At 47.6% G+C, this 20,599-nt stretch overlaps 1 protein-coding gene across 3 annotated transcripts in view; it reads right to left on the bottom strand.

Moving 5' to 3' along the window:
• Positions 1-941: 941 nt before the first annotated feature.
• The window catches only part of ME3 (malic enzyme 3), a 139,296-nt gene continuing 119,638 nt past the window's right edge, over positions 942-20,599 (bottom strand). For 2 of the 3 annotated variants that reach the window (XM_054809810.1, XM_054809790.1), the window contains exons 7-14: positions 19,602-19,711; positions 7,411-7,508; positions 6,154-6,267; positions 4,414-4,519; positions 3,686-3,828; positions 2,587-2,760; positions 2,051-2,149; positions 942-1,224 (exon numbers count right to left, since the gene is read on the bottom strand). In XM_054809810.1, the coding sequence (XP_054665785.1) occupies positions 1,063-1,224; positions 2,051-2,149; positions 2,587-2,760; positions 3,686-3,828; positions 4,414-4,519; positions 6,154-6,267; positions 7,411-7,508; positions 19,602-19,711 (1,006 nt within the window). In that variant the 3' untranslated portion in view covers positions 942-1,062. The remainder of the gene's footprint in view (positions 1,225-2,050; positions 2,150-2,586; positions 2,761-3,685; positions 3,829-4,413; positions 4,520-6,153; positions 6,268-7,410; positions 7,509-19,601; positions 19,712-20,599) is intronic. The other variant, XM_054809799.1, reaches the window with a different exon arrangement.

Genomic DNA, 20,599 nt, shown 5'->3' with positions numbered 1-20,599 from the left:
AGAGACTGTGGCTCATCAGCAAAGGGACAAGATGCTTTTCCTGATGCTAAAAGCCACTTAAAGATACTAAATAAAGACTGCGGCAACCAGCCTTGGCCTTGCTGTGTGTGATCGGCAAGAACCGGGAAGGGAAGAGCTGCCAGCGAGCCCATCTGTTCTTGCAGTCAGGAACACCATCATCCCGCTGGGATAGTACTGGTGGGGCGTGACAGTTTTGCAGGGCTAGGGGAGGCCCCCCTGGGACTCTGTGACACAAAGAGACCCCCAGGAAAGCCTTTGGCTGGTGGCAGTACTCCCCTAGCAGAAGATGCAGTGATACAGTGGGGCAGCCGTGTGCAGGTTCGGGGGTGCTCTGGTGTCTGGCTCAGCTCCCCGCTGTGCGTCCCTTGGTTGCCGTGCTCGTGGAGAGCAGCCTGGACTGCAGAGGGGAGGGAGTCTGTTGTCCCTGTGGGGCTGAGGAAGGTTTTGGGGGTTGTTTTCAAGCAGTGGGGCACAGGACAGTGCTGGGCTGCATGGCCCAGGCACCAGCTTGGGTTGCATGAGGCTCCCCAGACATTGAGGACTTTTGAAGCAGGAAAGGGTAGTGCTGCCCAAGTGTGCACCTCTCCCAGGGCAATGCACACACTTCCCATCGCACCCAGAGAGCCACGGGCAAAGTCTGGCTGTCGTGTGTGAGGGATGATCATGCGTACGGCTGCCCCCATGGAAGTGGGGCTCCCAGCTTCCTGCAGGCACTCCCGCTAGGAACGGGACCCCTTGCTTCTGAGGTGGCCCAGGTCGCTTCTCCCAGAGCTGAGCACCACACAGTTTTTTAAACAAGCAGCAATATGGGATGGGCTGCAACCATAGGCTGTCTCTCTCCTTGGATTACTGGCAGCCCAGCTTGGACTCTGTTTTATTCCCTACTGATACGCTCTCACAGAGAAAAACCAGCAGCAAGTAAAAAACTACTTGGATTCATTTACTTTTATCATTCTGCAAGCCTGGAGGTGCAATTATATCAGCAATGATATGAACCATGGGAACTGATGGTAAAAATGAGGAAACAGTTCTCACAAAATCTTATACATCTTGTGTTTGCATGGCTGTGGGGGGCCACCTGTAATCATCAATAACAAATGAATCGTAATCAGGACTGTAAACGAGCCGTTTCACAAAGGCTTCCTTGTCTGCTGGCTCAGGGTACCAAGAAGCAAGACCATGCTTGTAGGCCCAGTCAACAATCTGCAAAAAAATAAGCAAAATGAGCTGATGAAACAACGTTGGCACATTATGAAGTTGAAACCAACTGCAGCTTGGCTGTGGCTGTATTTTCCCTCTTTCCTCCCCTCAAAATTGTGTCCTTTTTTTGCCTTTTTCTCTTTATGCGATTCCCTGAGTCAGCTGCACTTCATCCCTTGGGTGAGGGAACGCAAGCTGCCTGCAATTACTGGCTGCTTAGAAATGCACACCCCTGCCCTGGCAAAACGGCTGGAGCGTGCAAGTAAAGAAGGAGAGCAGCCCTTTACCCACCTCCCCTCACACCCTCGAGCTCCTACACTGTGCATCCGTCAGTAACTCCTAGCAGGCCGACATGATTCTCAGTGGGTGTCCCCTGACTGGGAATCACAAATTTGATGTATACAGGGCACCGATCCCACAATTAGACAACAAGCCCAGATCTGGAATAGTATTTAGGTACTCAGGCCTCTATCAAATTCAGGAGCAGAGGTTCCAAAATAGCAATTTGGAACCTAAAATCTTTTGGCAACTTGCTTCATGTTTGAATTCAACCCTAAACTTGTTTTTTTTTGAAGTGCTGAGCATTCACAGCTCGAAGCAATAAAGCAGAGCTTTGTGAGCTGTGAGGCACCCAGAATCAGGAGGTATTTTTCAAATTTGGGCTTTCGTGATAGGAAAAATCAAAGCAGCAATTCTGGCTGGAAGGATTCCTGAGAATCATTGCTTTAGGCTGCAAAAAAGCCGAATTAAAAAACCCACAAAGTAAGAATGATGCCAGGGCAATTCCTGCCCTCCCTACCATGGAAAGTGGAAATAAAGGAGTGCTCACCTTCACAGCGATTTTGAGAGACACCTCTCTGATGCTGTCCAAGGGGGGATAGAGTCTTCCTTCTGCGAGATTCTGCTCTGTCACCTCGGCAGCAATAGACTAGAACGAAGAGAAAGGCAGTTTTTAGAGACGGTCTCAAGCACGTACCACATTCACTAGCATTACACGATAACGTGGCTAAACCTCTGCAGCGGTGGAGCTGGGACTAGTTCTCAATGGGAACTGCTGAACTATTGCAAATACACGTGTACACGTTTCATTACAGACTTCAATCAAGAGCCAGAACGATGGAACTGCTGTGCCAGGGCATCAGTTGTGGAGAGTGAGGAGAACTCTGCCACGGCTCCTGCACCTTTCTAGGTGCAATGGAAGCTTGAACTTTCCCTGGGACTGGGAAAGGTTGAGGATTTTTGCTAAGGCTGTGTCATTTCCACTCAAGGCACGGCCCCAGGCCAGGTTCTTGAAAACACCAGAAGTAGGTGCACGTGCCTCTTACAATCTTTTTACAAAATATCAGTTAAATGCCAGTTGGAAACCTCTGCTGTGATGAGGAAGATATCGTCAGAGATGTGCCGGACTCCGCAAGCGATGACTCCCAGTGCCACTCCTGGGAAGACGTAGGCATTGTTTCCTTGGCCAGGGAAGAAGGTCTGTCCATTGGGCAGGGTTACCTTTGAGAATGGACTCCCACTTGCAAATATTCCTCGTCCCTGATAAGAGAGAGAAAGAGGCATCCAAATTCAGAAGAGACATCTTACATTTCTTCTGCTTGTCATGCTCTATGCCCAGGGGACTCTGGTGACCAAGTGGACAAATCTCCAGCCAGTCAGTGAGACACATCTCTACCAGAGCCATCTCCTCTTGATACTTCTGGAGGGCCTGGTCCCCAGAGCCACAAACAGGGCCATGGACAGGGCCACGGACAGGGCATGGACACGGCCACTGAGCACTGAATGGGTGCAAACATGCACTGCCCAACTGCAAGTGCTCTGAACTTGCTGAGGAATCCTCTCTCTTCCTCTCTATCAACCATCTACTGAGTGCAAAGAGGGACTTGTGGGATAAAGGTCTGGGGGCTGTGAGTGCCTTAGCCAGCAGCAGGTGGTGGTGGAGGACAAAGGGGAGAGGGAGACAAGGTCTCCTCTCTCACCCCAAGTCAATCCACATGACAATAATTCTTCAGTGACATTGAGCCCAAGATGGGTGATGAAACTGTTACACAAACAACTAGGGTGGCAAAACACAGGGGACAGTAACCTGGGAGGATGGTACACCTCAGACAGCTGTGGGTGAAGGAGGCAAGTGCGTTCTTTAGAGGATCACAAAGTAATTCAGGCTGGTAGGGACCCAAACGCCTGCTCACAGCAAGGTCAGCTATGAAATCAGACCATGTTGTGCAGGGCTTTATCCAGTCTGGTCTTGAAAACCTGCAAGGACAGAGACTGCACGAGCAGTCTGAGCCCCCATTCCACCTCCTGACTCTCCTCACAGCATGCAAGTTTTTCTTTATGACCTGCTTGAACCTCTTTTGTTTCAACTTATGCCCGCTGTCACTTGTCCGCCCACCATGCACCACTGTGGTTTCCTTGGTACGGTCATGGCCACAGCTTGCTTCCCTGCGCCGAGCTCCAGTACCTCGGTGAGGCGGTAGCACTGCTCCGCTGTGCACTCCGCTTTACTTGTGGGGTTGCTTAGGGCAAACACGATGGGCCTCTCATTGAAGGCTGCCATGTCCTTCAAAATCTTCTCAGTGAAAGCTCCCGCAATGGCTGCGACACCTAAAACAACAACAGCAGAATGAGAGGGGGCTTTCCAACTGTCTGACTTCAGCACATCGGGCTGATCCCTCTTGAATCGGTAAATGAACTGTGGGAGGGAACAGGCTCCATCTCTGGAGATGCACGTGGGAATGTTTCTTTTTCATATTACGGCAAGATGAAAAAGCCTGTCGCAAAATAAAGCCCTCTGCTCCTCTAGGTCAGTGTTTAGGCCAGTCTGGCTGCAGCACTTCACCTCCCAAAGGCTCAGCACTTCTCCTCCCAAAGTCCTGCCCAAGGTGCCTGGTGCCATCCGTGCCCTGCCCAGCCTGCCAGGGCCAGGTTCACTGCCAAGAGCCCCAGATCCTGCCTCCTGCAGCACCTCCCCCTGCAGCCCTCTCTGGGAGGGCTCCTCAGCTCCAAAAGAGAGGAAGACTGTGTCCCACGGTCAAAGGGGAAAGGATGTGGAGAAAACAACTGACAAAATGGAGGTAAAAAAAGCTCATTTCATTTTGACTTGGAGAACAAAAGGAGGCCCTGGAGGAAAGACAGAAACTCTCCTAGGAACTGAATTGATGAGAAACGGTCATACTAAGGGAACTCCACCTATAATTGCCGTAGGCTTCACTTTCTGCACAACCTCTTCCAGCGTGTTCACACTGGGGTGGTCCTGGGCAAACATTTCTTTCTCATGGTTCAGGTGGCTCCTGCCCTGTGAGGAAAAAGGAGGAGTCAAACTTTGGTCTGTTGGCAAAAGGTGGAGACATAACATAGTACCTCCTGAGTTCATTTCATCTCTTAGCCTTCTACCTAAACCAGATTCCCCAGAGCAGGTTCTCACATCAGGCAGTCAGGCATTGAGCTGTTGGTGTAATGTCATGGCGGGGCTGGTCTCTGCTCCTCTCGCTCTCCAAAATACCTTGACTGTTTGGAGGAAGGGTCTGGCTGACAGGGCAGAGACATGGTACACGTAGCACAAGTCTCCTCAAGTCTGAGGAGGGACAAAGGCAGAGGTCCTGAGGACCCAGGGAGGGCAGAGTAGAGCTGGGACAGGCTGGACCACTGAGCAGGGCACAGTGGTGCTGTTGTAATACCCCATGCGACATGCAAGACAGAATCATAGAATCATTTTGGTTGGAAAAGACCTTTAAGATCATCAAGTCCAACCGTTAACCTAGCACTGCCAAGTCCACCAGTACAGGAGAGACATCGAGCTGTTGGAGAGAGTGCAGAGGAGGGCCACGAAGCTGATCAGAGGGCTGGACACCTTTCCTATGAGGACAGGCTGAGAGAGTTGGGATTGTTCAGCCTGGAGAAAAGAAGGCTCCGGGGAGATCTAATTGAAGTTTTCCAGTACCTGAAGGGGCCTACAGGAAAGCTGGTGAGGGACTGTTTATCAGGGAGTGTAGTGACAGGACAAGGGGTAATGGGTTTAAGCTGAAGGAGGGGAGATTTAGATTAGATGTTAGAAAGAAATTCTTCCCTGTGAGGGTGGTGAGGCACTGGAACAGGTTGCCCAGAGAGGTTGTGGATGCCCCATCCCTGGAAGTGTTTAAGACCAGGTTGGATGGGGCTTTGGGCAACGTGGTCTAGTGGAGGGTGTTGCTGCCCACAGCAGGGGGGTTGGAATTAGATGATCTTTGAGGTCCCTTCCAACCCAAACCATTCTATGATTCTATGATATACCACATCTACACGTCTTTGAAATACCTCCAGGGATGGTGACTCAACCACTGCCCCGGGCAGCCTGTTCCAGTGACTGACAACCTTTTGAGTGAAGAAGCTTTTACTAATATTCAATTGAAATCTCCCCTGGCACAACTTGAGGCCCTTCCCTCTTGTCCTATCACTTGTTACTTGGGAGAAGAGACCAACACCCACCTGGCTACAACCTCCTTTCAGGTAGTTGTAGAGAGCGAGAAGGTCTCCCCTCAGCCTCCTTTTCTCCAGGCTGAACACTCCCAGTTCCCTCAGCTGCTCCTCATCAGACTTGTGCTCCAGACCCTTCACCAGCTTTGTTGCCCTTCTCTGGACACACTCCAGCACCTCAATGTCTTTCTTGGAGTGAGGGTCCAGCACTGCTTGAGACCATGGCCAGCAGTGTATCCTACCACTTTAGAGGCCCAGCCCAGAGCGTTGCCTTTAGGGCAGCCAGTGCTGCTGGTACACTGCTGTTCACCACAAGACCTAGTCCTCTGAAAGCAGGAACAGCTTTGCTGTCACCAATAAAACTGCAGCCCTTACTCCACGGCTGAGCAGGGATCCAAGGTATTTGCCTGCTCTGGCCCCTTTTGAGCTTGCAGGAGGAGGTGGGGCAGCGGAGCTCAGCTCTGGAGACAAATTTACCTTCACGATCAGTCCCTTGGAGTCCACCATCCAAATTTTTTTGATGGCATCCTCTCTTGAAATTCCTTCCTTTTCCATGGCCATGAGGATGAGATGAGCTATGCCCATTGCAGCCTGGAACACATTATTTAAACACTTCATCGGGGTATCAACATCTTTTGAAGGTGAAGATTTTAAATGAGAGATGTGTTGAGTCATTCTACAGTACCACACAAAGCCGGGAGGCTTTCTGCTCCATGGCTGTACAGTGCCATGGCATGGGGCTGATTTTAGTGCTGTCAGTGCTGCCATGAATAAAAAACAGCCCAACTGTCCGGCACAGCAGGCTGCCTGTGAGGCTGGAGCAGTGGAAGTGGCACCTTGACAGGCAGAGGCTGCCTCCATCATTTAAACCAGCTGCTGCAAGGGAGAAAACGGGGCAGACACTGAGCAAGCATTGGTGACAATGCCAGTACAGAGGAACTCAAAGCGAAGTGGGATTGCTGCGTCTGAAGTACTGCCAGAGGAAAGTCCTCTTCTCCCTTTCCTGCCCTAGACATGCAGTGTGTCTTAGTGGTCCTACAGCTGTGCCCAGCCCTCCTGCCCAGATGGGGACTAACAAGGCAGGATGGTCTCTGTGCCACAGCACAGACATGTCTGTCAGGAGGGGTGGAGGAAGAGAAATCTCTGCATCACAGAGGGATAGACAAACAGTGAGTAACAGACCTTGCCCAAAATCCCACAGGTAGGTGAGAGCTGAGCCTGGACCTGGCTTTAGGAACTTTTTCTTCCCCCCTCTCTCTTTGAGCAATGCACCTGACAGACTACCTGACTTCTGCCAATATGACTGACTCCAAAAAGTGAGGTTACACTTCTTTGAGTCTGAGTCCTTTTGACTCTCTCGCTAAAGAGGCTCTGGTTTACCCTAAATACCAACCCTGAGGACTCAAACCAGCCTCCTTAACATTCCTGCAGCACCCTGCCTCATAAGAGACTTCCCTCAAGGTACTTAAAGCCCCACTGGCACATGGACAGCCTCGTAGCATCCAGGAAGTCTGCCCAGGACTCATGGACTAAGAGGTCACTGAAAGATTGTTGGCAACTTCTACGCAGCAGCCAGATCCACCTGTGGGGCCCACTCCTGTCCAGTGACAAGGAACCTGCTCCTGTGCTTTGCTTTCATCAAGCCAAGCCTTGCAGGAAGTTTCATGGTTGACTTTTGTCTCTCTAAATTTGAATTTAGATCATATTTAGGAACAAATTCAAGAACATTCCTACCTCTCCAGCTCCTTGGAAAACAAACTTATGGTCAGAGAGCTTGTTCTTTGTGATCCTTAAGGCTGCAAAGATGCCAGCAACTGCAACAGACGCAGTGCCTGAAAAGAGAGAAGTACCATGAGATGGTCACCCTGGCAAATGGATTGTCTACCCCACTGATATGCTGTTAGAAACCTTGTGGTAGGAACCATTCTCTTAGATCCTGTCATGAAAGGATCAGAGTGCCTTCCTACTGTGAAATATTAATCCTCAGAAGATCCCTGCAAGGCAGGAGAATACCAGTTTCCCTCTATGTAGACTCAAAGGGACACTGAGTCCCAGAATGCCAGAAGAAGTTACAACCTAACTCTCAAGGGTTTAAGATGCATGTGACTTGTTTAAGGTCATCTACAGCAGAGCAGTGGTCTGAACTTGGGCACCCTTGTCACAAAATCCTCTCTGATCATGGAACTACCATCGTCTTCTCATTTACCTTCACAGCCCAGCACCACCTTCTCTTTTTTTACTTCCCTATACTCTGATACCCTGACTCAGATCCATCACGCCTCGCTGCCAAGCATTAAGGAGTCACTGAAAACATGAGCTGGTCCCAGATTAGTGAGAAACAATCCAGTATACAGAGAGCAGAGTCCTGCTGTTAGATCCACCACGATATGTACACCTTTCCATCCATCAAGGGAGGCAGATGCCTAGGCTGAATAAACCTGCCTTCACCCCACATCAATCACATATAGTATTCACCTAATGTCCTGTCCTAGGTGAAGGAACACGGTGGGAAGAAATGCAGTAAGGTACAGACTAATGAAGATTCAGGCACTGGTGGTGTCCCAGGTCACCTGGGCAAGCTGGATACAGGTGTTAAAGGAGAGCTAGGAATGATGGAGGCAGGTTTATCATAGAATACCTGAAGCTGGAAGGGACCCATAGGGATCATCGAGTCCATTAGTTTAATTCCACAGCCTTCTAAAGGATGCCAGTTCGCATGTGCCCCCAGCTCTAATGCTGGTGTCTCCATTGTCATCTTCAACAGCTTTGTGAGAAATCAAGGAGTTCACAAGTAACAAGTCTTGTGTGGGTTGTCATGGGTGGGGCGGACAATGAACCCTTTTAGGCTAATAAACCTGATTCCACCAAATTTCCAGCGTCTCCTATTTTCCTGCCCACTTAATCAGCCAGTACATCAAGGTCTTAATCAGCCAGTGCTTCAGTGAGATCCGTTGCAGGGTCTTCAGGGCCTGGGCTGCTGCCGGGCATCACCCAACATTGTGGCTGGGAAACGAGAGCAGCTCATGAGCAAAGCACGGCCACGAGCAGTGAAACCAGCAGATGGTGCTGCCTCATCTGTCAAGGACTGAGAAAATCAATTCCGCTTTACCTGCTCCTTTTCTTTAGTGCAAAAGCCACAGCTAAACCAGAAGTCGGCTGGTATATCACGGCATCGGGGAATGATTATTTCCATGCAAGCAGAAAACCTAGTGGGAGCACAGTTACTCTGGCAGAGAAGTAACTTCTATTGACATGGCTTATTTTGCTTAGCAAACCTATATAAGCTACTCTGGCACAGAAAATCTTTATTGGCCAGACCAGAAGTGTTTATCAGCATCACTTCTTACTCCTGAGGGCATTGGAAGCATGTGTCCTAAACACGAAGTGGACTAGACTAATGGTTGGTGGCTTCTTAAGCTTCTTTCTTGCAAAGAATCACTTGAGACACTTGCTTCAGCACCAGGGATGAATTCCTTTCATGACCTCAGAAAACAGTTTGGATCAGTTTATTTCCAGAGCCAGACCATCTGAGTTCAGTCAGTTTAAAAGGGAATTGATGGGGATGGAACCAGCCACTGAGTGCTCTGCTGCTTCAGGATTAACATGTCAACTCGGACAACTGAAGGATGTATATGAAGGATTTCCTCTTGCTTCTCCTGCACTAAATCTTTGTCTTGTTAAGCTGTATTTACAGTAATGTATTTACCTGGCAAAATGCCATGCCAGGCATGAAAAGAAGATAATGGAAGATAATGAACATCCAGTTTAAGGGAACACCAGATAATTGCCTAGTTTTTAGATTTTGCTTTTTATGGGTGTCATACAGCTAGCCCATGCTCATTTTCTGTATTTCGGTAAGTCTGTAATCAGCAGGACTGCTTGGTTTGCTGCCATGCCGGGTGCTAAGGATGGGACTCCTCTGAACAAACATGTATGATCCTGCTCGTGCTAAAGCCGGACACCTGAACTGGACACCCTAAAAGTGTCACTACCACCACATTTTTTTAAGAGAGACAAGATAACTGGAGTACATGCAGACACTTCTAATGCAGACATCTAAAGTTTGGAGGAAGGGATCCCACCCTGGCAGTCTGAACTGCAAAGGAGTGGGGAGAGACCAAGGTCCCACAGTTGTCAGCGACGCCAAGCTTGTGACACGCAGTTGAATATGAACACCTACATATACGCTCATGCATGCTCACATGCTATCTCCCAGGCTAACTTTGCACAGAAATTCCCAAATCCCTGTGTGGGTGGGAGTGGGGAACCGATCAGAGGAAAAAAGAATCCAGAAATGGAACAATTACAGTGGGACAGTGAAAGTTTCAGGTCACAGCATTAGCAGCAATAGATGCATGGAAAGTATTGAAAAGAAACAAAACTGGAGAAATATCTTGTTTCTCTTGGTCCTGACCCAGGCAAAATTGCTTTATACCCTATGATTGCCTGATGGGACAAGTGCTGGTATCTGCAAACCCATTGAAATGGAAAATGTTCGTGGGACATTCAGCGGAGATCTTTTTAACGATGTTACTAGCAGGAATTTGAAAAGTAGGGCATACGGAAGGAAAGCGTGCATGGATTCAGTCTGCAGAGCAGCGTGCATTTTGCAGAGCGGAGACCTGTGGGACTGGGTGTGCCGTTACTCATCCCCCTGCACTTGCACTGCAGCTCTGACTAACAGCAGGACCCTCCATTCCAAATCCTCCTCCTCTCTCCCCAGTGTGTTTCTAATCCCTCCACGTCTCCCAAACTGCATCTCACGCCCATTACTCAAGTAACAAAGTTACTATACCTTGGCCTCAGCTCAGTATTTTTCTTTGATAATTACAATTTCTGAGCATGGAACAATGGAGCATTTCTATGGAGGAGAGTTCACAGCTGGTTCGTATAAGGAATTGGCTAATCATTGTGCTTCAATTCCAAAAAGACCACAAAATGAGATAGAGGGGGGAAAAAACCCCCTCACCATGAGCTGTTGCAAGAAAAAATCAACTATCCTTCAACAAGTTGGTCTATCTGTTTTCCAAAGAGGTTGAATGCTGCTATTGCAGATAACTACTTCCTTAAGTAATTAGCAAGAGCCAGCTTGGCTGGCTTGTATCTGAGGTGAGATATGGAGGGGCACAGAGAGAAGAAAGGAAAATGCTCACAAATCATCCTGTCCGTCCAAGACTCAAAGTGAATACTCAACATAATATCACAAAATAGCAAGCAGACCTTAGGAGCTGCTCTGGGGAGTCCAGAGCAACAGGACTGGCAAAGAACAGAGGCATTTAAAACTAAGGTACCCTCAGGTCATCCCTGTAGGAATTAATCTCTGACAGTCGGGCACATTCAGAATACTGTAAAACATTAAGGAAACCCCTGCTGAGGCTGATTTTCCACTTGCACTAGTGTAAGTCAGAACGAGCCCCAACAGATGTCAGTGGAGCTACACTGGAGCAGAACCAGGGAAAAAGGATCTGCTCCACTGCTTCAAGACACTGCACAGATGGAAAAGGGTGGAGCCCAGAGGCACCCATGCCCGGGGATTTTATCCTTCCTTCAGAGCGGGGAGAGCGGACGGAGGGGCGAACGGCTTCGCACATGGAGTTACAGGCAGCGCTGGCACAAGTGCAGCAGGGCAGGTGCTGCCCAGCACCGATGTCAAGGCTGTACCGCATGTGTCAGCACCCAGTGGCTAAGCGGGGGACATGGGGGGAAGTGGGGACCCTGAGGATGCTTGGGGGCAGGAGTCCCCCCATGCTGAGGGCTGGCACTGCTCTGTCACCTGGCCCGGGCGCTGGCTGAGCAGAGCAGAGCATCACCACCATGCTGAATCCTGATAGCAGCAGTGATGGGGGCATGCAGCCACAGCACTGCCTGTTACTTCATACAGCACCCATGTGGGTGATTCCCCCTTCTTCACAGCACACTGGTGGAAGAGATGGCCAAATTCAGCCTGATCTTTTATTTTTTACCCTCACCCCGCCTTCTTACACTTTGTCCCATCAAAACCATGCCAAGATGAGGGCCCAGGGAACAGCAAACACCACTTTAACAGCTCCAGCAAAGGGCAGCCAAGAAAATATATCTAAATTTATGGATGCAGAGGAAGCATAGGGCTTTTCCAATTCCTGGTTCACATTAACTCCCTGCAGCAGTTCCGCCTGTTACTGGAAAGCAGAATGGAGCTTGTCCGGATCCACTCCAAACACATAATCAAAAGTCAAAAGCAACAAAGCTGAAGCAAAAAGCTGCCGAAGTGTTTGCAGCTCAAGGTCTTCACCTCTATGGCTGCGGGCTAGTGTTAGCCTTCCTCCAAAGGGGCCTCTGTAAGACATTAAGAAAATAAACCTAGAAATGGTGTGGAGCAAGTCAACGAGAACAGCAGTAAAGCATAAAGCATTGATGTTCAGGGAAGGAACTCGCTTTCTCCACTGACAGATTTAGGGACACTGGTGACCCAGAAGAGGTGGTGGTATGGTGAAGAGCTGTCTGACAATGGAGATGCAGAGCTCATCTTAAAGTAGACGCCTAATATAGGTCATCTCTAGGTGCCTGGTTTTAATCCTTGCACTGTAATGTGCTTGGACTATAAAGTGCAGTGCCTTAAAACTGCGTCGGAGCGCTGGCCTGCAGCACTGCCCTCACTCCTGCCTGCGCAGGCTGTGCCAGCGGGCAGACCGAACCCCCTCGTCCACAAAGGCAGAGGCTACCAGGCAGCTGCCAGCACTTTGCAAGAGGCCATCCCCGTCCCCATCGCAGCAGTGGGGACACTGTGGATGGATGCTGGTTTATACCCACAAGCTAAACCAGGTCAGAGCACAGCCTGGTTCTTCTGCTCATTTTGATGCCTTAGCCTGGACTTGAAGATCACAGACAGCTTACAGAGAGGTGATGTACGCCGTTCTTTGCTGCAAAGGAGGAGTTTGCAAGGGCATCCCATGAACAAGAGAAACAGAGAACAAGAAAAGCAGGAGAGGAAAGGGGATGAAACGTTACAATCCCCAAAATGACAGAAGATATGGACCACCTCGCTAGGGCCCTGCACCACTAAGCCCAAGACACAGAGGCCCATTTACACCCAGGAGTCCATACTGTTCTGACCTGGCTGGTTTAGCAGTCAGTGTGTGATTCAGACACAAGTCTAGGAGCTGGCCCTTAAGCAGCTAATGTAGTAGCATGAAGAGAAAAGGCAGGAGCCTCTTCTGCTGCAGGGCACAGCAGGTCCAAAAGGGCCTGGTAATGGTGAACCCCTACAGGACTGAGAACATCTGCAGATCTATCTTCAGGCCGGGCAAATCCCCACAGGGAACGCGTGCTGCTCGGGAGCTGCCTGGCAGGACACAGCCTGCTTTGTTCTGCAGCAGGGTATCGTCCAGCGCTCCCTTCCTATTGTGCTTCTCCCCCTCCTTAGTTTCCTGTGATAATTACTGATGCATTTTCCACGCCAGCTGAAACAACAAAGTAAGATACTGTACCATTTTAATCTGCTGAAATTAGTTAATGCTGAGCCAAAACCTAGCTTCGCCTGCTTCACACAGCACAGGGAAACGTGCCTGCAAATTAGGCCACGTTTGCACATGACTGATTTCTAACGTGCCCAAATGTTTGAAGCTGCTCAGATTTGCGGTGCTGGAGTCAGCCTGTTCCCAATCTCAGATGAGCAGTGTTCCTCCAGGCTGAGACTGCTTCCTGAAGTGTCCTGGAAAGGTTATGGAAAGGTTATCTGCTAGGGTAATGAGAAAAGGTGGTTGGTGGGTCAAGAGATATTTTGAGGCTCATCAGTGCTCACCCATCCAATGACAAAGGGCAAGGATTGCTCTAACAAGTGGGAAAACACCCAGAGAGGTTCTGGAAAGTGATGACCCCTGTGCATTGCTGGCAGACTGCTTTAGTTGTGGAGGGACTATGAAAATACAAAAGGCTGAGTGTTTTTAAAGTGGCTAGTGATTTGGGGTTTCCCATCTTGAAGTGCCTTGAAGAAGTCTCATTTGCAAGGTGTAGATGTTCAGCCTATTTTAGAAATCCTGTCTGTTTACAGTGTCTCGAATTGGATACCGATATATCGGAAACACTCAGATTGGTGGTTCTTTGGGAAGCTATCAACATTGCACTTACATCAGGTCTAATTGTAAAAGACTGCTAAAGATGCCCAGAGCCAGGAGATAGAAGACTTTATACTTCTGTGCACCTTCTCTCTGCCCCATCCATATGTGTGAAAGGCTTTTGAATGACATGATCAGATACAATTAATTAAATAACATGTTAGAGATGTCTTAATTTTTCTGCAACTCTGGCTAAACTTGCAGAACAACTTCTGCTGTTCAGCACTGCGTAAGCAATCTAAGCCTGAAGAATTCATGTTTGATATGTGAATATGGAGGGTAACACCCTGATAACCAGGAGAACGAACTTTATGTAGAAAAAATAAGGTTGGAAGAGATGCCTGGAGGTCACCTAGCCCAGTATCTGCTTAAAGCAGGGCTAGCTTCCAAATTAGATTAGGTTGCTTAGGGCCTTCTCGAAAGGTTAAAGTCCCAAAGCCTCTCTGCACAACTTGTCCCAGTGTTCAGCCACTCTCATGGTGATTAATGGTTTGGTTATGTCTGATCAGATAACTGAATGACACTGATGGATCTCTGTTGGAGCATAAAGATTTCACCTCGGCAAGACAAGAAGTCCAATTCCAGTCACAGGTTGATGGGTCTGATCCTATTTCTGCTTAGCCCAGGCACAAACTCCTGCTGATTCTTTGGTTACTCAGGGCACATCTTTGAAGGCTGTGTTGGAATTAGACAGGCGCTTTACCACAAAGACAGCGAGGCACATGCACACAGAGCCCTGGACCCTTGCTGAGAACCTTAGATGTACAAATTTACAGGGTTTCTACGGACTGCTGCCTATTTAAGCAGGGATTATTCAACAGACAAAGTGCATGAGACCTGATGAGATGCATCTGCGGATGCTGAGGTACATGGCCAATGGCATTACAAAGTCAATCTTTGAACGGCTTTGGTAATTGGGGAGATTCCCACTTCCTGGAAAAAGACAAATGTCACACCCATATTCAAGAAGAGCAAGATGAAGGATCCAGGGAATTTTAGCTCAGTCAGTCTAACCTCATTACCTAGGGATTACAAAGCAAAGCTTCCTGGAAGGCAGGTCTAGGAACATGAAGGTGATTGAGAACAGCATGGATTTCCCAAGGCAAATCATGCCTGACCAACCTGGCTGCTTTCTATGACGAGACAACTGGCTGTGTGGACAAGGAGAGGGCAGTGGGTGTTGCTTTCTTTGACCTGCATGAGGCCTTTGAAATAATCTCCCAAAGCATCCTTGTAGCCAAACTGCAGAGATACAGACTGGACAAGTGGACTATCGGGTGGGTGAAAAAGCGCTTGGGCTCAAAGGCTTGTGGTCAGCAGTACAAAGTGGTACAAAGAGACCAGTACTATTTACGTTCTATTAACAACTGGGATGATAAGACAGAGTACATGCCCAGCAAGTTCATGGATGATTACAAATTGGGGATAGTGATCAATGACTGTCACTTGCAGGGATTTCAGCAGGCTGGAGACATGGGCTCAGGGAAACCACCTGAAGGTCAGCAAAGGCAAATGCAAAGTCCTGCACCTGGGAAGAAGGAACAGCGTCAGGCAACAGCACATGGTAGGGGGTGATGGCTGAAAAGCAGCTTTGCAGAAGAGAACTTGAGGATAATGGTGGACAACAAGTTGAAGATGAGCCAGCAATATGCCCTTGTGGCACAGAAGGCAAACAGCCTCCTAGAATGCGTCAACGGAAGTCTAGACAGCACTTTTGAGGTAATATCTAGGCCAGCATCTCCAGTTTGGGGCTCTCAGCACAAGGGTTTGATTAGGTTGGAGAAGGCTAAGAGGGCATCTAACTTCTGTCTACTTACTGAGTGTTTGTAAAGGAGCCAGACTTTTATTTATTGAGGGCAGCCCTGGGGAGGACTTGGAGGTGTTGGTGGATGAGAAGCAAAACATGACCTGGCAATGTGTGCTCACAACCCAGAAAGCCAACCGTGTCCTGGGCTGCATCAAAAGCAGCGTGACCAGCAGGTTGAGGGAGGTGATCCTGCCCCTCTACTCCGCTCTTGTGAGACCCCACCTGGAGTATTGTATGCAGCTCTGGGGCCCCCAGTACAAGAAAGACATTGAGCTGTTGAGGTGAGTCCAGAGGAGGCCACGAAGATGATCAGAGGGCTGGAGCACCTCTGCTATGAGGACAGGCTGAGAGAGTTGGGGTTTTTCAGCCTGGAGAAGAGAAGGCTCTGGGGAGACTGGATAGCAGCCTTCCAGTACCTGAAGGAGCCTACAAGAAATCTCAAGAGGGACTGTTTATGAGGGAGTGTAGTGACAGGACAAGGGGTAACGGGTTTAAACTGAAAGACGGTAGATTTAGATTAAATATTAGGAAGAAATGCTTTACTGTGAGGGTGGTGAGACACTGGAACAGGTTGCCCAGAGAAGCTGTGGATGCCCCATCCCTGGAAGTGCTCAAGGCCAGATTGGATGGGGCCTTGGGCAACCTGGTCTAGTGGATATCCATCCTTGTAGATATTGAAAATCATTTGGCTGGACAAGGGTCTGAGGAACCTGATCTAATGTCATAATTGGATCTAACTTTGAAAACATCTTTTAACTGAGTGAAGGGTTAGACTGGGTGATGTCCAGAGGTCCCTTCCAAACTAACCTCTTCAATGATTTTATGTATTTTCTCGTATGAAGCACAAAGCCAGAGATGGCTGTCTCAGGTATTCATCAGACTTGACACCTTTGTAAGACTTTTTGGTTGTCTGCTTTCTGTTTCTGCACAATTAAGTGGAGCAAAGTTACAGTAGGAAGAGAAAGAGCAGGATCTAAAGCATTCTTCTGTCCCTCCAATTTCATGTGTGCTTCACTGCCTGCCCTGGTACTTTACTGGGAAAAAGGGAGAAGTGACAATGAATTTTCTCCCATAGAGCTGAAATTGAAGCTGTTGCCCCTTACATGAACCCAGGCAGAGCTGGGAAAGGACTGATGTCATCCCCCCCATAGAGGGGGAGAAGCACTCCCTTAATGGGGAGCTCCCACGCGCGGGCACCATGAGCCAGCTCCTGCTAGCTCCCAGCCTAATGGCTTTCAGAATGAGAGCAATCACCTCGTCCCCGTTTGTGGTACCTGGCAGGCGTCCCACTCAGCATCAGCAGGCTGGCTCGAACTGGAAGGGGTCTGAGTCATTTTAATTCCGTGGGGTTAGGATGGATTTGGCAATACAGGAATTTGTGTGATGAAAAAAAAAAAAAGCAGACATTAATATTTTAAACTGCTTTCTGTTGCTGTAAGCCCTGGGGCAGCAAGAGGGAGGCCTAAGGGAGATTAAGTGGAACAATTTATATTTTCTTCCCACATCTCTTCTGTGTGTGTGTGTCTGTAGGCACATTGCATTCAGGGTCCCACTAACCAATGGGCAGTGAGTTTAAATTAGTATAGCTCAGGCCTGATCTAACTTGCACTGGTTGTGCCTAAGATGTGTTTTTAAGTCAATATACTTAAAACAATGCTGGCTCAGAAGCTGGGATAATTCAGGCTTCAGGAGGTCTGTTCCTGCCTGACTTGAGTAAAATGAAGCCTGCTTAAACAAGGCTTTGTATAATTCTCATTAATCATTTAAAACACAATTTGCATTGAACTCTCCCACTTTTTTAAAGTGGGCAAGTCCTGAAACACCAGGACGTTAGAAAAGAGAGAGCCTGAGGCAAAACCAAAGAACAGGAGGGTGAAAGTGAGAAAATGGCACTTCCTACCTTTCTCATATCATCTGGGGATACAGAGGTGGATATTAGGGTGGGTAAATCAGACTACTCATCCCAGCTTCAACTCCATTAAACTCTGACATGACTCTAAGACAGAGTTAACTGAGCAGAACCAAGTTACATCAGCTTCCTAAAGGTTTCCCAAACTCATTCCTGACTACGACCCTGGCTTGGAATCCCTTTTTCTTTCTGACAGCTACATAAAAAAGCCTGAAACAGTGGCTTGCTTCTCTTGACTCATCACTTGTCTGCACAAAAGATCAGCAGGATTTCTTTCCTTATCTACTACTGTGAAATCAGTGCCAGCTAGATGCTTTATTTGAGAATATAAAGGAGTTTTACTAGTAAGAGCTAAAATCCTACTGTTTTAACAGGTGGGACTCTGGAGAATTTTCAGGGGATTCAACATCTCCCATGCACTGTGACACACATCTAACTGGGGAGAAGCGGACAAGGTCCATTTTATGGCAATGCTGTTTTACAGCATCCTCCTGGATGTGGTTTGCCCCTCTGGGGGACTCATTTCCAGGAACTGTCTCAGGCACTCAGCTATGACCTCTGGCCAAAGAGAAACTACAAAAAATAGTCTCCTGCTTCCCACTCAGAATCTCCAGTTTTGCTTTAATATCCTCTTTTTCTTCTCTCTGTCAATCGAAAAAACTATTCCAATTCACCAAGAAACCTTTCCAATTCACTCTAGTTCCCCCAAGAACACCTACGTCCAGGCCCACAGATCTGTCACATCGCTTGGCCTCTTATCCTTTTGACTGCAGAGTGCCCTTCCACTTGCAGAGAGAGCAACTAATCTAAAATAAATCTTTACTTCATTGTCTTCTTATTATAGGCTTCATCTGTCCATCTCCAGAAAAGTGAGTTCTTGGTTCCTCCATTCAAGACTTCCATTCAAAAATATATTTCAAATGTCCTCTTTCTCTGTGCTCCTCTCCACTGAAAGCTTTTGTGGGTGGCAAGAACACCTAATGAGTCTTCTTGTACAGGAACATCTATCTCACCTTGTCTGAAATGCCTTAAGCTCCTCTGCTTCTAAACCCTCTTCATGAAAGTGTCTTTGAGTGGGACCATGCATCCCACCACACCAACCATATTCCCACCAGCCAGGGTCTTACTCCCTCTTGTGCCACGACGGATACGAACAAGCTGTTACGCACACTGCCAAATATTGCTAGATGGGTAGCAGATGCAGAAATAGCGCTGGAAAGTCTGCTCACAAAAGAACCAGCATTGTGTGAAAAATGACACTGGCATTTCTTTCAGTCTCTTTCAAGTACAAGTGAGGATAAGCCCAACTGACTGCAAATAATTAAATCAACAAACCTTGGAAATTTGTTGCAAGCAGGACTAGACAAAAGAAGAAAAGACGAAGGGACCCGCAGGAGAAGAACTGGTTATTTGTAATCACTTGGGAAGATCCTGTCCCTGTCGGATGGGCAAGCAGCCCTTCTGATGGTTTAAAGCAAGGCCAGCACCAGATCAGGATGCCACCAGCATGTAGCTTGCATTTGAGCAATTCTGCTTACCGCTGAGCCTCACGGGACCTGGGAGATGTGCTGGTTATACCCCCAGCTTTGCTGCTGTCATTTCTCCTTGGCGCTGGAAGAGTGATGTTAACCACTCTGGAGGAGACCACATCTGTTCTCAGATTCCCCTGGAGTTAGCATCCATGGAGAGGAAAGAAGCTGGTTTACCTTTTCGCTTGTGCATGTAAGAAGGAGGAGAACAATAGAGGGACATTGCCAGGATCAGCTAATGTCCACCTGGCTCAGGGAAACTGAAAGCCTTGCATAACTGTTAAAATGTCATCATTGTTTTAGCTAAATTATAGCAAGTTAATGGAAGTCTCTAAATTACCTTAATAATGATTCATTTTCTCCCTTGAACAACACTGCTGCAGTGAACAGCTAGATTACTAAAACCAATGGAGACTCACTTTTCAACTTAGACTGCTGTGCTTTTGTTTATATCTTTAAATGCTTCGGTGTAAACTCTAAAATTTATCACACATCTGAGTATTGTATAATAAACAATCTTGTGACCTTAATCACCTTTCCTCATGAGAAGGTGAAGGTTAAATTTGCATTTTCCTAACAGTACTTACCCTGAATATCATCATTGAATGTACAGTATCTGTTGCGGTATTTATTGAGGAGACGAAAAGCGTTAGCATTGGCAAAATCTTCAAACTGAATTAGACAATTCATGCCATACCTGCAAGTTAAAGGGTAATTAAAAATTGGATAAAAATATTTCAACAACATAGGACAATATATACATCTTTTACCAGGACAATGTAGCTAGAGACTTCAGCATAGACATAAAAGTATCATAAGAGAAATGCATCACAGTAGCAGCAAACAGGATCACACCCTTCCCAAGGTCCACACACTCAGAAATGTGGAGTTTCCAGGAATAAATTGTATTTATAATCTGTCTATTCAAGGGACACAAAGGGCATCTTAATATGTATACCTATATATGTACACATATACATATATATATACACACACACATCTTTGGACTATTGGTAGGACAAATTTTCATTGGCATATTTCCTGCTGAACTTCTTGAAATGCAGGAGATGCTCTTTAGCAATGGATATTGCAACTGCCATGTTGCAATACAGCAAATCTGACTGCAAAGGGAACATCAGTTAAAGGGACACCACCCTTGTGTGAAGTGCCCACTTCAACTGGAGGTGACCAAGAGAGGAGAAAAAAAACCTGCTTGTAGGATCCCATGGACCTGACTGCTTCCTGGTGTGATTTCACAGCCGCATTTTTGTGCTTTGGAAATATGTTTCTATCCACTGAGTTGCTTTGCAGGAAACGAGCATGCAATGACGGCTAGTGACCCGTAGAGTCAAAAGGCAGGAAATAACTGCAAACTTTCCATAATTATCTAGTAATATCAGGGCAAGTGTGCAATTTCTAAAAATCATGTAATATTCAGACTGCTCAATATCTACACAATTTTATCACTTTGTATGACTCTAGACTGCATTAAAGCTTTGCTAATAGAATCTGAAATGGCCATAAGTACTCTTTTTCTCTCACATAAATGTGATGGGGCAGTGGGAGAAGCTCAGGGAATGAGTAA

This window comes from Grus americana, chromosome 1 (genome assembly GCF_028858705.1).
Source record: "Grus americana isolate bGruAme1 chromosome 1, bGruAme1.mat, whole genome shotgun sequence".
Classification (NCBI taxonomy): Eukaryota; Metazoa; Chordata; class Aves; order Gruiformes; family Gruidae; genus Grus; species Grus americana.
This window is presented reverse-complemented; position numbering and strand designations above follow the sequence as displayed.